Source organism: Acomys russatus, chromosome X, assembly GCF_903995435.1.
Source record: "Acomys russatus chromosome X, mAcoRus1.1, whole genome shotgun sequence".
Taxonomy (NCBI): Eukaryota; Metazoa; Chordata; class Mammalia; order Rodentia; family Muridae; genus Acomys; species Acomys russatus.
Window position 1 is genome coordinate 22,658,311 of NC_067169.1, and position 13,676 is coordinate 22,671,986.

Genomic DNA, 13,676 nt, shown 5'->3' on the forward strand with positions numbered 1-13,676 from the left:
ATTTGGCAGCCTTGAAGAAAACATCTTTCCTATATTGGTGCATCTAAAATTCTGAATGTAAATCAATATCTATCATATCTCATCATTATCAGCTTAAAACATCTATCTAGACCTAAAATATCTTAACCCCAAAACAACTAAACTTAACTGTAAAACTAAACTATCTGATCTTCAACCCCATCAGAGATGAGAAAGATTAAATTTGATTACCTGAGTATACAGGGGGTACACGTTAGTAGCTTTCCAAATGAGAAGATGACAGAGACAGTTTGCTACCTGAACAGTCACCCCAAACTCTCTATAATGTTGGAGCATCTTCTTCAGCCTTCTGGACCAATATATCTGACAGACATATTTGTGAGGCAGACACTATTGAGGACTTGCTTACCCTGTCTTGGCATAGTGTGGCTATCGACTCTTCCTGCATCCATGCTTGGGCAGGGCTTTTCCATGACCCTGTAGCTGTGTGACACTGGTGACATCTCTTCCCTTTCCACGCCTCACTATAAGCCTCAATTTCCTTGTTTGTATGATAGAAACTCTCTCACATGCTAGAGAGACTTCTCAGCAACTGGAGGGGGACACAGAGCCAGGACCCCAAAGGGACCTGAGGCTCTAGGTGGTTAGGAAGGAATCCTTGCACTCAAGTAAGGTCTCAGCCAGAAGCAAGCACAAATGTGGGGACTGAGGCCATGGAGTCCTGAGAAGAACGACACTCAACAAGCGAGTAGCCTGCAAACAAGAAAGCGAGCCGACAGGCATAACCATAGCCATTTTTATACTCCTGTGCCGTTCTCACACCCCACACACTCAGCAAGCCTTTGCTGATGGTGAACTGAATGAGTGAATAAATAGCTGATATTTAGAGACTGTAACGTGCAGTCTGTTCTGTTTTTATTTATAGGAAATCTTTTAGGGTTGGGAGTGTAGGCAAGTATAGAGCACTTGCCTAGCATGCATTAAGCCCCAAGTTTAATCCCCAACATTACAAAAATTAAATTAATAAATTAAAATGTATAAAATGTAAAAAATAGGACATTAGTCCTATTATTGTCTGTCTTTATAATGGGGGCACTTAAATATGGAAGTAATTAGACAACGCATGAATGCTAATGAATGATAGACTAGGATTTGAATCCAGCAAGGTGGACTTCTTAGTTCTCATGTTTATCCAGCAAACTATGCTCAATGAGTAGAGAAAGCAGACAAAGGGGTACATGAATGTCTGCATGAGGGAGTCCATATCTTCAGAATCACGGGGCTTTATGAGGGATGCAGCTACAGGAAGCAGATCAGGGCTATTTCAGGGTGGAACTAAGGTTGGAGCATCATGTGCAGCTATTGAGGAGAGCAATGCAGGAAGATCACTTCAGTCCAAGAGTTTGAGGGCACTCTGGGAGACATAGGAACACCTGATAAGTGAGTGAGAGAAGGGGGGAAGGGAAGGAGGGAAGAAAAGTATAGAAGGAGTTGCAGTTAGGGTAGAGATGATGTATCAATGGTCACTTCTCTTTTCCAGTTGACTGTGCAGCAGAAGGTGTTCCATATTGCCAACGAGCTCCTACAAACAGAGAAGGCCTACGTTTCCAGGCTTCATCTCCTGGATCAGGTGAATGACCGCTCTGGGGTCCCAGGACTCTAGGACGTGGTAGGTAGGTTCCACAGAGGAAATGATAGGGCCTGAGCCTAACTCCACCATTAGCACTAGAATCGAGAAATGGTAAGGTCTCTGGCTGGCCTTGAAGCCAGTTGTGATGATGTTCACACTGTACTCTTCACTCCTATCTCCTAGCAGATGGGTACCAGCCCCATCCGTGATTGAGACTTCCACACTTATGACTCTTCCCCTCATCTTGAATTTACCCCTGTTCATGGATCACATTCTCACTCTTGACTTTCTGCTTGACCCTCCATGCACTAGAATCCCTAAGGGTGGGGATCTTCTTTTTTTTTTTCCTTTGGTTTTTCTAGACAGGGTTTCTCTGTGTATCCTTAGCCATCCTGGACTCACTCTGTAGACCAGGCTGGCCTCGAACTCACAGCGATCCGCCTGCCTCTGCCTCCCAAGTGCTGGGATTAAAGGTGTGTGCCACCACACCTGGCTAAGGGTGGGGATCTTTTGTCACTGTTTCATCCTACCCTCCAGGGCAGTGCTTTATACAATAGACATTCGTAAGTATTTGTTAACATAAAGGAATCGAATTCCAACCTTCTCTCTGGGTCAAATCTGCTTCTGACCTTGCTTGAGATCTTAACTTGGCATCATCGTGTTCCAGTTCCTAACTCCAGCTCCTAATCTTGGTGACCTGCAGTTCTCACCATTGCCACTCGTACTCTCAAGAGCAGTACTGAGATTAGAGACCCGCGGGGCTGCCCACAAACCCTACTACCCTGACCTGCCAGCTGCCCTCCCTCCAACTAAGGTCTAGTTTCAGTTGCGCTGATCACCCCTGCTTTGCTCCACAGGTATTCTGTGCACGGCTGCTGGAAGAAGCTCGGAACCGTAGTTCCTTCCCTGCCGATGTGGTCCATGGCATTTTCTCAAACATCTGCTCCATCTATTGCTTCCACCAGCAGTTCCTGCTGCCTGAGCTAGAGAAGCGCATGGAGGAATGGTGAGGGGCCTCAGAGGCAGTCTGCTTATTCCAGCATCAACGTACATGCTATGCTCTGATGTATTTCATTCATAGGATTTCATTCCTGGGCTGGGGATGGAGCTCAGTGGCAGAATTCTTGCCTAGAATATGCAAGGCCCTGGATTCCATCCCCAGCATCATAGAAATGAGTTCATTTTTACCTACGTTCTTCTCTTCTGAAAAAAAAAAAAAATCCCAACCTCTCTTAATCTAATATGGAGCACAGACCAGGGCCTAGCATGCAACAGAGAATAGCAGAGCCCTTGAGAGTATGAGAAGGCTCATGAGATGGCTCAGTTGGTAGGCGTGCTTGCTGCTGGCAACCTGAGTTCAATCCCTGGAACCCATGGAAAGATGGAAGAAAAGAAATGACGCCATAGCTGGGTGGTGGTAGTGCACGCCTTTAATCCCAGCACACAGGAGACAGAGGCAGGTGGATCTCTGTGAGTTCAAGGCCAGCCTGGTCTACAAAGTGAGTTCCAGGAGAGCCAAGGCTACACAGAGAAACCCTGTCTCAAAAAACCAAAACAAAAAGAAACGACTCCAGGAAGTTGTCCTTTGACATCCACACACCTGCTATATGTGCTCACATTGTCATTCTCTCCCTCTCTCCCTCCCCCCACCCCGCCTCTCTCTCTCTCACACACACACACCACCACCATCAAATTTAAGACAGAAAAAAGGATGTTGAGATTTAGCTATTGTGGTGCTGAATGCCTATAATCCCAGCACTAGGGAGTCTGTGTCAGGTCCGTGAATCTGAGGCTAGCCTAGGCTACGTAAGTGAGGCTCTATCTCAAACAAATAAGCCAACAAACAAACAAACAAAAGCCAGACAGTAGTGGTACATGCCTATAATCCCAGCACTAGGGAGTCTGTGTCAGGTCCGTGAATCTGAGGCTAGCCTAGGCTACGTAAGTGAGGCTCTATCTCAAACAAATAAGCCAACAAACAAACAAACAAACAAAAGCCAGACAGTAGTGGTACATGCCTATGAATCCCAGCACTCGGGAGGCAGAGGCAGGTAAATCTCTGAGTTCAAGGCCAGCCTGGTCTACAAAGTGAGTTCCAAGACAGCTAAGGCTACACAGAGGGACCCTGTCTCAAAGAAACAAAAAGAGCTAAAATGACTAGGTTCAAATTCTGCCTCTGCTACTTGTTAAATTTAAGCAAGCAAGCTTCTTTCTTTCTTTTCTTTCTTTCTTTTTTGTTTTGTTTTGTTTGATACAGAGTTTCTCTGTGTAGCCTCGGATGTCCTGGACTTACTCTCTAGACCAGGCTAACACTGGGATTAAAAAGGCACCAGCTTAAGCAAGTTTCTTAAGTTGCTGTACCTTGGCTTTGTTTACATATTTATTCGTGTGTGTATTTCTGTTTGTTTGTTTTGTTTGTTTTGCAGTGTTGAGGATTAAACTTAAGGTTCTCACATGCTAGGCAAGTGCTTTACCACTGAGCTGTACTCAAGCCGTCCTCGTATTTAAAACGAGGACAATCTCGGGAGGCAGAGGCAGGCGGATCGCTGTGAGTTCAAGGCCAGCCTGGTCTACAGAGTGAGTCCAGGACAGCCCAAGGCTACACAGAGAAACCCTGTCTCAAAAAACAACAACAAAAAAAATTAAAATGAGGACAATAAGGGCCTACCTTGTACTGCTATTCTAAGAATGAAATGTGTTAATACATGTTCAGAGTTTAAAACAGTTTCTACATATAAGTATTTGAAGATTATGAGCTGTTGTTTTGTTTTGAGTCTCTACTCTGTAGACCAGGCTGGCCTATATCTCACGAAGATCTACCTGCCTCTGTCTCCCAAGTGCTAAGATTAAAGGTGTGCACTATCATGTCTGGCCTGAGCTACTTTTCTCATCTGTGTCATGGAAGAGGTGAGAATGGAAGGCTGGGGATGCAGACAAATGGACGAAACCTATTCTAGGAGTAAAAGAATGATTTGAGAAGAGGCAAATGCGTGAGGAAGAAGGGCTGGGTTTAGGAGCTAACTCTGGCCTTCAAGTTCTCCTCTTCCAATGTAGCCTAGAATAGTCTTCCCAAACAACAACCAGGCCATGGCATAACCTGCTTAAAGTCTCCATGTTCCCTACACTGTGACTGCAGAGGTTCCATTTCTTCCTTGCTATCCTGTGACCTTCAGTCAGCTTCATCTCTCACATCACACTATGGCCAGTGAAACATGAACAAGACCTGGTTATTTTTCTTACCCTACAAGACAGTAAAGTTCGCAGGCCTTGACTGGGTAGGGCTTAGCACTGTGTCCCTGGCACTACCCAGCACAAGGCTAGGCACAAATCAATCACCTGCGTATGAGTAGCCCTTACAGAGTGGGTATCCCAGGATGATAACGTTTCTGGTGCTTAGGCAGGACAGAGTTAGGCTAAGAGTTTCACGGGCTGTGGGCTCAAACTGAGTCTCTCAGCCTAATCGGCCTGTAATATAAGCAGTGTTTCCTAAGAAGGAAGCCAGTTGAAAATTGGCTTTCTTCTTGAGGCTGGAGATTTGTGGGAAGGTCAGCAGGACCATGTCAGCCCCTGCTTCTACTCTAGGGACCGATACCCACGCATTGGTGACATCCTTCAGAAGCTGGCACCCTTTCTCAAGATGTATGGCGAGTATGTGAAAAACTTCGACCGGGCTGTAGAGCTGGTCAACACATGGACAGAGCGCTCTACCCAGTTTAAAGTCATCATCCACGAGGTGCAGGTAAGAGTTGAAGCTGGTTGAGACATGCTTCAGGAGGAAAGGTCTCCAAGGACCTGGGGGAGGTCTCTAGCCAGACCTGAGCTTTTCTGCTTCTGTCACAGAAGGAGGAAGCCTGTGGCAACCTGACCTTGCAGCACCACATGCTGGAGCCCGTGCAGCGTATCCCCCGCTATGAGCTACTTCTCAAGGACTATCTGTTAAAGCTGCCTCATGGCTCCCCGGACAGCAAGGATGCCCAGAGTGAGTGTGTGCCCCTAGGCCCTCCCTACTTCCCCACACTTGGAGCTCTAGATCCGACTTCTGTGGCAGGACACCAGCTTTCATTCACAGGGTTGGTCTTCCAACGTTGTGTGCTTAAAATGTCAGAATATGATCTCTAAAGTAATGAGCCTGCATTGAGGCTCTGTGGTTAGACTTCCGGATGAACCTCCTAGTTCATTACTCTGCCAGTTAGGAACTTCTGGCTGGAACTTTACAGTCTAAGGGGCATGCTTAGTATGTCCTCTTCAGGAGGCCATGTTTTCTTAGGCTGAACCCAAGATTCATGTCTGGATAAAGTTGTATTGGAGTGCAAAATGAAAGGGAGCTGAAATCTCCAGAGCCTGAGCCCCTAGGCTGAGCGCCTAGCTTGGACCCTTCAGGCCAGCCCAGTTAGTGATTCTCTATGGGTTCACAGTAAAAGCTGCCCCCCCCCCCCGATAGTCAGACTTCTAAGTTTTCATCATCTAGACTTAGAGCTCCACTCCAGACCCACTGGCCATCCCCACGATTAAACCTCCTTAAAGAATTCCAAGTGTGGTTAGAAAGCCCATGTTGCTTTTCTAGATTGTTTCAGACTTGTTCCCACATTTTATGCCTCTCAGGTTTGGATCTATAGGCTGAGACACCTCCTCCACAGACTGAATCTTCATTCACTGACTCACTAGAAAAGTAGTTGGTTTAGATTCCTTCCCTATTGACCCCATCTGTACAGGGTCAGGACCCAGTAGAGCTCTTGAGTCTAGCCCAGTTGTTCATCCTTGAACCCATTTTCATTTATTCCTTGTTAATATAAGTTAAGTGTATGTGCATTGTGCTAGGCACTAGGAGGAATAGGGAGCTGAGTGATCGATGAGGCCCCTGACTCAGGGAGTGTGTATTATAGTTTTAGAGAGCCAGGAAACTAATGTGACAAATCCACAGGCAAGGATTTGCTGGATGCTAAGAGTGACTTGGAGAAGTAAGAGAGAGTGATGTAACAGCAACTGGACAGTCTACTTTCAACGGATGAGTACTGTGCAGGGAAGATGGTTAGACAAAAACCTGAATAACAAGAAAGTTGCCACGGGCCAATGGGAGGGGAATGTTCCAGGCAGCTGTAGTAGCAAAAGTAGAGTCCCCAAAGCAGGGGGAGACGGGCAAGCTGGTAGAGGTATGTGTATCTCTATGACAACAAGAGGGCCAGTGGGACAAGGGAAGGCAGAATGCTAGTTACAGAAGAGGTTGGAGGAGCAAAGCTTTGGAGACCAAGATGAGATGATCAGTTCATTTGGAGTGCAGTGGAAAGTCATGGGAAGGCCATGTTAGGATTGGCTGAAAAGGAAGAGAGGCAGCCAGGAGAGCTTTAAAAGGGGGCTTTGCAGTAATGCAATAAAGTGAAAAAAAAAAATCTGTGTGGATGAGGCTAGTAGCAGTAGAAGTGATGAGAAGTGGTTCCAATGAGGATGTATTCTATTTGGATACGGCACCGAAAAGCCTAGGATTCCATGGACGGGGAGATTGGTAGAGTCAAGAATGATGGTTCTTAGCTGGGTGTGGTGGCACACACCTGAAATCCCAGCACAGCACTCTGGGAAGCAGAGGCAAGTGGATCTCTGTGAGTTCGAGGCCAGCATGGTCTCCAAAATGAGTACAAGACAGCCAGGGCCACACAGAGAAACCCTGTCTCAAAAAACCATCATCATCATCATCATCATCATCATCATCATCATCATAATAATAATAATAATAATAATAATAGTTCTTGTGCTAGTGATAGATCTGATCTGTGGTTAATAGCACATATTGCTTTTTCAGAGAATCCAAGTTCAGTTTTTAGCACCCATACCCAGGCAGCTCACAACTACCTGTAATTCTAGCTCTGGAGGAATCAGAAACTCTCTTCTGGGCTCCATGGACACTTACACACACACAATTAAAAAAATAAATCCTAAGCTGGGCGAGGTGGTGCACACCTTTAATCCTAGGTGAGTCTAGGACAGCCAGTGCTACACAGAGAAACCCTGTCTCAAAAAACCCAAAACAAAATCCTAAAATAACAAAACAAAAAACTGAGTGTGGGGATGCAGCTGGGAGGCAGAGGCAGGTGGATCGTAAGTTTGAGGTCAATTTAGGCTACATCATGAGAGCTCTTGAGATATGCTGTTCAAAGTGAGCTGCCAGTTTAGACACTTAGGTGAGTCTAGTATTCCAGGGAGGAATTTGAGTGCCATTGATGCACAGTTTAATATTCAAAGCTGTGGAGGAAGTGAGATTTACTAAAGGGAGTGAATATAAATGGAAGGGAAAAGCAGGAGGCCCAGCAAAAGCTCAGGAAGGTGGGATCAGCAAAAGAGATGAAAAAGCAGACCAAAGGGAGGACGAAAACAGAAAGTGTGCAAGTCACAGGAATGGGAAGCAAACAGTTGTGTCCTGTGTTAGGCACACTTCCTAAACTCTTAACTCACCAGATAAGGGCACTTTGCTACCCAGTTTGGACCTCTAGGAAGTTTGGTAATGAAGCTCTGCAAACAGAGAGCTGCATACTAAGTACCACATTCTCCTTCGAAATAAGAGCCCCCTGAGGTGCCAGAATAAGCCATAAAACCTAAACCTCAAGAAAGTGCCTTCTAGCCTAGGTACCAGATGGTACAGGTCTGTAATCTTTGCTATTCTGGAGGCCAAGGCAGGAGGATCGACTACTTAGGCTAAAAGATAAATCCAAGGCCAACCCGGGCAACTTAATATGGAAAAAAGTAGGGGCAGGCATGTAACTTAGCAGGAGAGCACTTGTCTAGCATGTGGGAGGTTCCAGGTTAAATCTCCAGTACTTCAAAAAAAAATCCGTAAACCCAGCTGGGGTGTGCTGGTACATGCCTTTAGTCCCAACACTTGGGAGGCAGAGGTAGATAGATCTCTGAGTTTGAGGCCAGCATGGTCAACATAGTTAATTTTAGGGTAGCCAGGGCTACAGAGAGAAACCCTGTTTTTTGTTTTGTTTTGTTTTTTGGTTTGGTTTGATTTGGTTTTGGTTTTTCAAGACAGGGTTTCTCTGTGTAGCCTTGGCTGTCCTGGACTCTCTTTGTAGATCAGGCTGGCCTTGAACTTACAGCAATTCACCTGCCTCTGCCTCCTGCGTGCTGGAATTAAAGGTGTGCGCCACCACTGCCTGCCTGAGAAACCTTGTCTTGAAAAAAACAAAATAATAAGAAAAAAAATCCTAAACCCCCAAAACCAAACGATATATCATAAAACTGTGTGTTATCCAGAAAGCTGCCCAACTTTAGGCTACATTTTCTCACAAGCTTACTAGGATGCTAATGTGTCTACCTCAGAGAATTGTTTTGAGGCTGAAAAGTTTGAGCTCAGTACCTGGTATGTGGCAAAGACCCAATAAACATTAGGTGCTTTTGATGACTTTGGCTAATGTCTTCCATACTGAATGAGCCACCAGGTTGAGTTTCTTGACTTCAGTTTCCTTCTCTGAGTCTCTAGAACACATCTAAGCACTCTCTATACTGACTCCAGAGGTGAACCCCCACCCCTACCCACATAAACTTCGCAGGATGGTTTTCTGAGCTGCTTTGACTAAGGACCTCTGAATGAGAGCCAGCACAGATATGCCCACTGTGCTCCCCAGCCCAAGATGCTATGCCAAGCTCCCGATATTTTATGTGTCGAAGTAAAATTTATAGGCTGAGCCCCACTGAATCATCTTCTGGTTCTGCTGACTGACTCACCTGCTTTTAGTTCCCAGACTAAACTCCAGAGCCTGGACTCAGTTCCCAAACTGCCTTCTTGGGACTGCTTACCTACACTTAGCACAAGACTGAAGTCCAGTCCTAGATCCTAGGCTGCCAAGCACAGCCCAGGCCCTGCTAAAGCTTCTAACTTTAGACCACCATCCCCACAGCAGACTCTCAGACAGAGCCTGTATGCATGGGATTCCCAGAAGTATCCATCTGTTTCTTGCATAGTACATCACTAGACAGGCCCTGGCAGCAAACACAACTTCCAGTCTGAGCCCAGCCTTATATACAGGCCTAAGTTGATGTGCCCCCAACTTGCCAGTCTTCTTGTCCCTTTGGGCTCTACCAGGGTGTGAAAGATGTAGTATCTATAGGAGAAAAAGCAGCTCTCATGGCACCTGCCTCCTTTCAGGTAGATAATCACCTCTCTGAGTTAGTTTGGTTTTGTCTCAAAAAACCAAAAAAAAAAAAAAAAATTATAGTAATCATCTGTTTTGAATCCCCAAGGAAGGTGGTGGAAACGGGGGCCCGTCCTAGGAAGCTTCTTGCATACTGAGGGGTTTAGATGCAGCGAGTAGTTGACATACAATATGACTAGTGAGACAGAAAGAGCAAAGACAGTGAGTGTCCTAACTCATCCTTGGAACGTAGGAAAGATGTGGTGAGCCGAATCCAGAAGAGTGGATGGCTGCTGGCTAGATGAAACAAGACAGGACATGTTTAGGGTGGTGCATGTGGAGGAAGCCACAGCGGTCAATTGAAGCCAGTCACCAAGGGCTTTGACTGCTAGACAAAAGGGCTGGGTCTTTGCTGTACTGGTATAGAGTGAAACACTGACAGATTTAAGCAGAAGGGAAATAGTAAGTCATGTGCAAGAAAGCTCCTTCTGGCTGCCAGGGTTGCAGAAGAGTTGGAGAAAGGCCCAGCACCTGAAAGGCATATGGAGACCTGAGCTGGAGCAGTGGCCACAGATCTGCTTGAGTACCCAAGTGTGCTTACTTACATCTTAGGAAATAGGGCTTTACTTGCCATCCGAGTGGACATGCGCTTCTCCAGTACAGGCATATATGCTGAGTAGGGTATCTACGGTGTAGAGTGAAGATCATGAAGCTGCAGCCAGACTGGAAGTGGAGGCAGAGGCAGGGGCTGTTGAAGATGTGGAGGCTTATGGAGATTCACTTCATTTTTTTCCCATCATGACACCTGGTCACTGCAGGAAGTGTGGAAACGACAGAATAGAAGACAGAAGTAAGGGGCCAAGAAACCACCTGTGACCTGAGCCCCGTGACGAATGTTTAGGCATACATTCCTTTTAGATGGGTATATTAGCAAGAATTAGATCATTTTGTATGTTTAAGTTTGTATCCTTTTCCTAAGACACCCTGAACATTCCCCACATTATTAAAAACCCTACATGGGTATCATTGTTAAAGACTGAATATTCTATTATATGAGTGTACCGTTAATTATGTAACTGAGCTCTTGTGGTTGGCCATTGTTGTTTTAGGTTTGATATTATAATAAACACTACAGCAATGGATGTGTATTTGTGCATAGAGCATGTGGCTATAGTCAGAAATTAGGAAGACAAACAATAGAATCTCTCCCTTCTCCCCTCCTTTATTCCCTTACTGGTGCACTAGACTTGAGCATAGGGCCTCTAGCATACGAGGCAAGTGCTTTACCACCAAGCCACATTCCCCAGAAATCCTCTTTGTGTTGCTGCTGCAGCCACCTTATCTTTATCATCATCATTGTCGTCTTTCGTGTGTGTGTGTGTGTGTGTGTGTGTGTGTGTGTGTGGTGTGTCTTATCCTGTCCTCAAACTTGCTGCATACCTTGAATTTCTGATCCTACTATCTCTAGCTCCTGACTGCTAGGATTATAGGCATGCACCACCACGCCCAGTTTATGTGGTGCTAGGGATGGACCCCAGGACCTTACACACACTAGGCAAACACTCCACCAACTGAGCTGCATCTCCAGACCTTTTCAATTTTTATTATTATTTATTTACATGTACATGTGTCTGTGTATGTGCATGTGCCTGAGGTTAGGGGTATCCCTTGGAGCTGGAGTTACAAACAGTTATAAGCTGCCTGGTATGGGTGGGTACTAGGAGTTGAACCCCAGTCCTATGCTAGAATAATACATGTTATAAACCACTGAACCATCTCTCCAGAATCCCCAGACCTTTTTATTTTTAATCTTTTGTTGCTTCTGCTATTGGTTTGAGCCCAGAAGTTTGAGATCACCCAGGGGAATATAGCAAGATTCTGTCTCAAAACAAACAAACAAAAAACAAGCAAACAAAACAAAAACTATCCATAGTCCCAGTAGCCAGAAACAACTGTCCAAACCTGACCGTGTTGCCTGCCACGTACGTAATGGTCACAATCATTTTGCCAAGCTTACATTTTATTGGCTGCCAGCTATCCCACATTTCTGTGTTGTTAATCTAGACGGCTTCTGGTTTAAAAACAATATGGCCATGAATAGTTTTTGAGGCTGATGTTTGCTAGGAAGGGGACAGTGTAGGCAAACCAGGAGGGGATATTCATGGAGTAGAGCTGTCCCCAGAGCTTCCTGTCTACTCAACACCTACCTGATCTTACTTCCCCTCTGTGCCATAGAGTCTTTGGAGCTGATAGCCACAGCAGCAGAACACTCTAATGCTGCCATCCGTAAAATGGTAAGTGGCCCTTCTAGCCCTGCCCATCCTGGGAGGGGGAGGGGAGGCTTGTGACATGAGGACAGTCAAGGGGAGGTGTTGCCGCCCACTCCAGGCTTTACCTTTTGCTCATTGCCAGGAACGAATGCATAAGCTGCTGAAGGTCTATGAGCTGCTAGGGGGTGAGGAGGACATTGTCAGTCCCACCAAAGAGCTCATAAAAGAAGGTCATATCCTTAAGCTGTCAGCAAAGAATGGGACCACTCAAGATCGATACCTCATACTAGTAAGTGCCAGGTGTGGGCTTGTGGGTGGGCACGCCCTGCCTTAATAGATGATTTGGTAGCCATTCAAGAATAGACCTCAAGCCAGCTGCCTTTTCCTCCAGTCATTCATTGTATTTTCACTATGTGAGCCAGAAATATTTTTCACTTTTATAGATTATGTAACTACAATTTAGGTGTGACTTGGCCAAGGTTACCCACTAGGAAGTGACTCCCATGACATTTCCTTGTCATTTCCTTGCTCTTTTCCTCATTATTGTTGTATCCAACTTGAAATATCTTTTGTATGTTTGTGTGAGACAGGCTTTCTCTGTGTAGCCCTGGCTCTCCTGGACTCACTTTGTAGACCAGGCTGGCCTCGAACTCACAGAGATCCGCCTGCCTCTGCCTCCCGAGTGCTGAGATTAAAGGCGTGCGCCACCATTGCATCCAGCAATGAAAGCTCTTTCCTCCATTTATTGCCTTAGAGCCTTAGCAGTTGTATGTGGGTGACTTACCATGCACACCAAGCTCCTGCCCATGCATCCCAAATATTTTCCTTCCTAGTTCAACGACCGCCTCCTTTACTGCGTGCCCAGGCTGCGGCTCCTTGGCCAGAAGTTTAGCGTGCGGGCACGCATTGATGTAGATGGCATGGAGGTGAGCACCATAAAAATGAGAAACAGAAATGTGGGGTGGGGCCTTGGTATTGGGAGGAATGTGCTTACTTTAATCCCAGTCTGTATGTGTAAATGTGCAAGACCCTGTGGGGCTCTGTAGGCCTCACCATGATCCTTCCCTCCTCCTTTTAGCTAAAGGAGAGCTCCAACCTCAACATGCCTCGAACCTTCCTGGTGTCGGGAAAGCAACGCTCTCTGGAACTCCAGGCCAGGTACCTGTCCTTGCCTATGCCGTCTCTCTAATTCATTTTTTACTTTCAGATATGCTGAGGCATTCCAGGCCTAGAGATCTTTCCAGAGAAAGAGGGAACACCTTTCCCCAAAGATGTGGACTTGCGTCAGGCAGTGGTGGCACACACCTTTAATCCCAGCACTCAAGAGGCAGAGGCAGGCGGATCTCTATGGGTTCGAGGCCAGCCAAGTCTACAAAGCAAGTCTGGAACAGTTAGTGCTACTACACAGAGAAATCCTGTCTCAAAAAAAAAAAAAAAAAAGATGTGGACTTGCTTCTCAGCTATCCTCAGCTATGTGTATGTGGGTGATTGTGAAGACTACACATTCAGATGCATGGTGTGGGGAAAGGTGGTACTTCGGTCAGGAAAGCATTTTAGAGAACGAACAAGCTCCAGAATACAGAGAAGAGTAGATTACTTAACCCCATCATGAATAACATTGCAAATGGCTATCACCACACATGGGTACACCATCAGTCCATTTGAAAGCTGAAG

At 45.9% G+C, this 13,676-nt stretch overlaps 1 protein-coding gene across 1 annotated transcript in view; it reads left to right on the forward strand.

Annotated features, from left to right (window-relative positions):
* Positions 1-13,676, forward strand: part of Fgd1 (FYVE, RhoGEF and PH domain containing 1) — a 45,392-nt gene that overhangs the window by 21,471 nt on the left and 10,245 nt on the right. The window contains exons 5-12 of the mRNA XM_051141348.1: positions 1,520-1,609; positions 2,467-2,615; positions 5,192-5,348; positions 5,450-5,588; positions 11,968-12,026; positions 12,145-12,291; positions 12,836-12,928; positions 13,081-13,160. Coding sequence (XP_050997305.1) covers positions 1,520-1,609; positions 2,467-2,615; positions 5,192-5,348; positions 5,450-5,588; positions 11,968-12,026; positions 12,145-12,291; positions 12,836-12,928; positions 13,081-13,160 — 914 coding nt within the window. The remainder of the gene's footprint in view (positions 1-1,519; positions 1,610-2,466; positions 2,616-5,191; positions 5,349-5,449; positions 5,589-11,967; positions 12,027-12,144; positions 12,292-12,835; positions 12,929-13,080; positions 13,161-13,676) is intronic.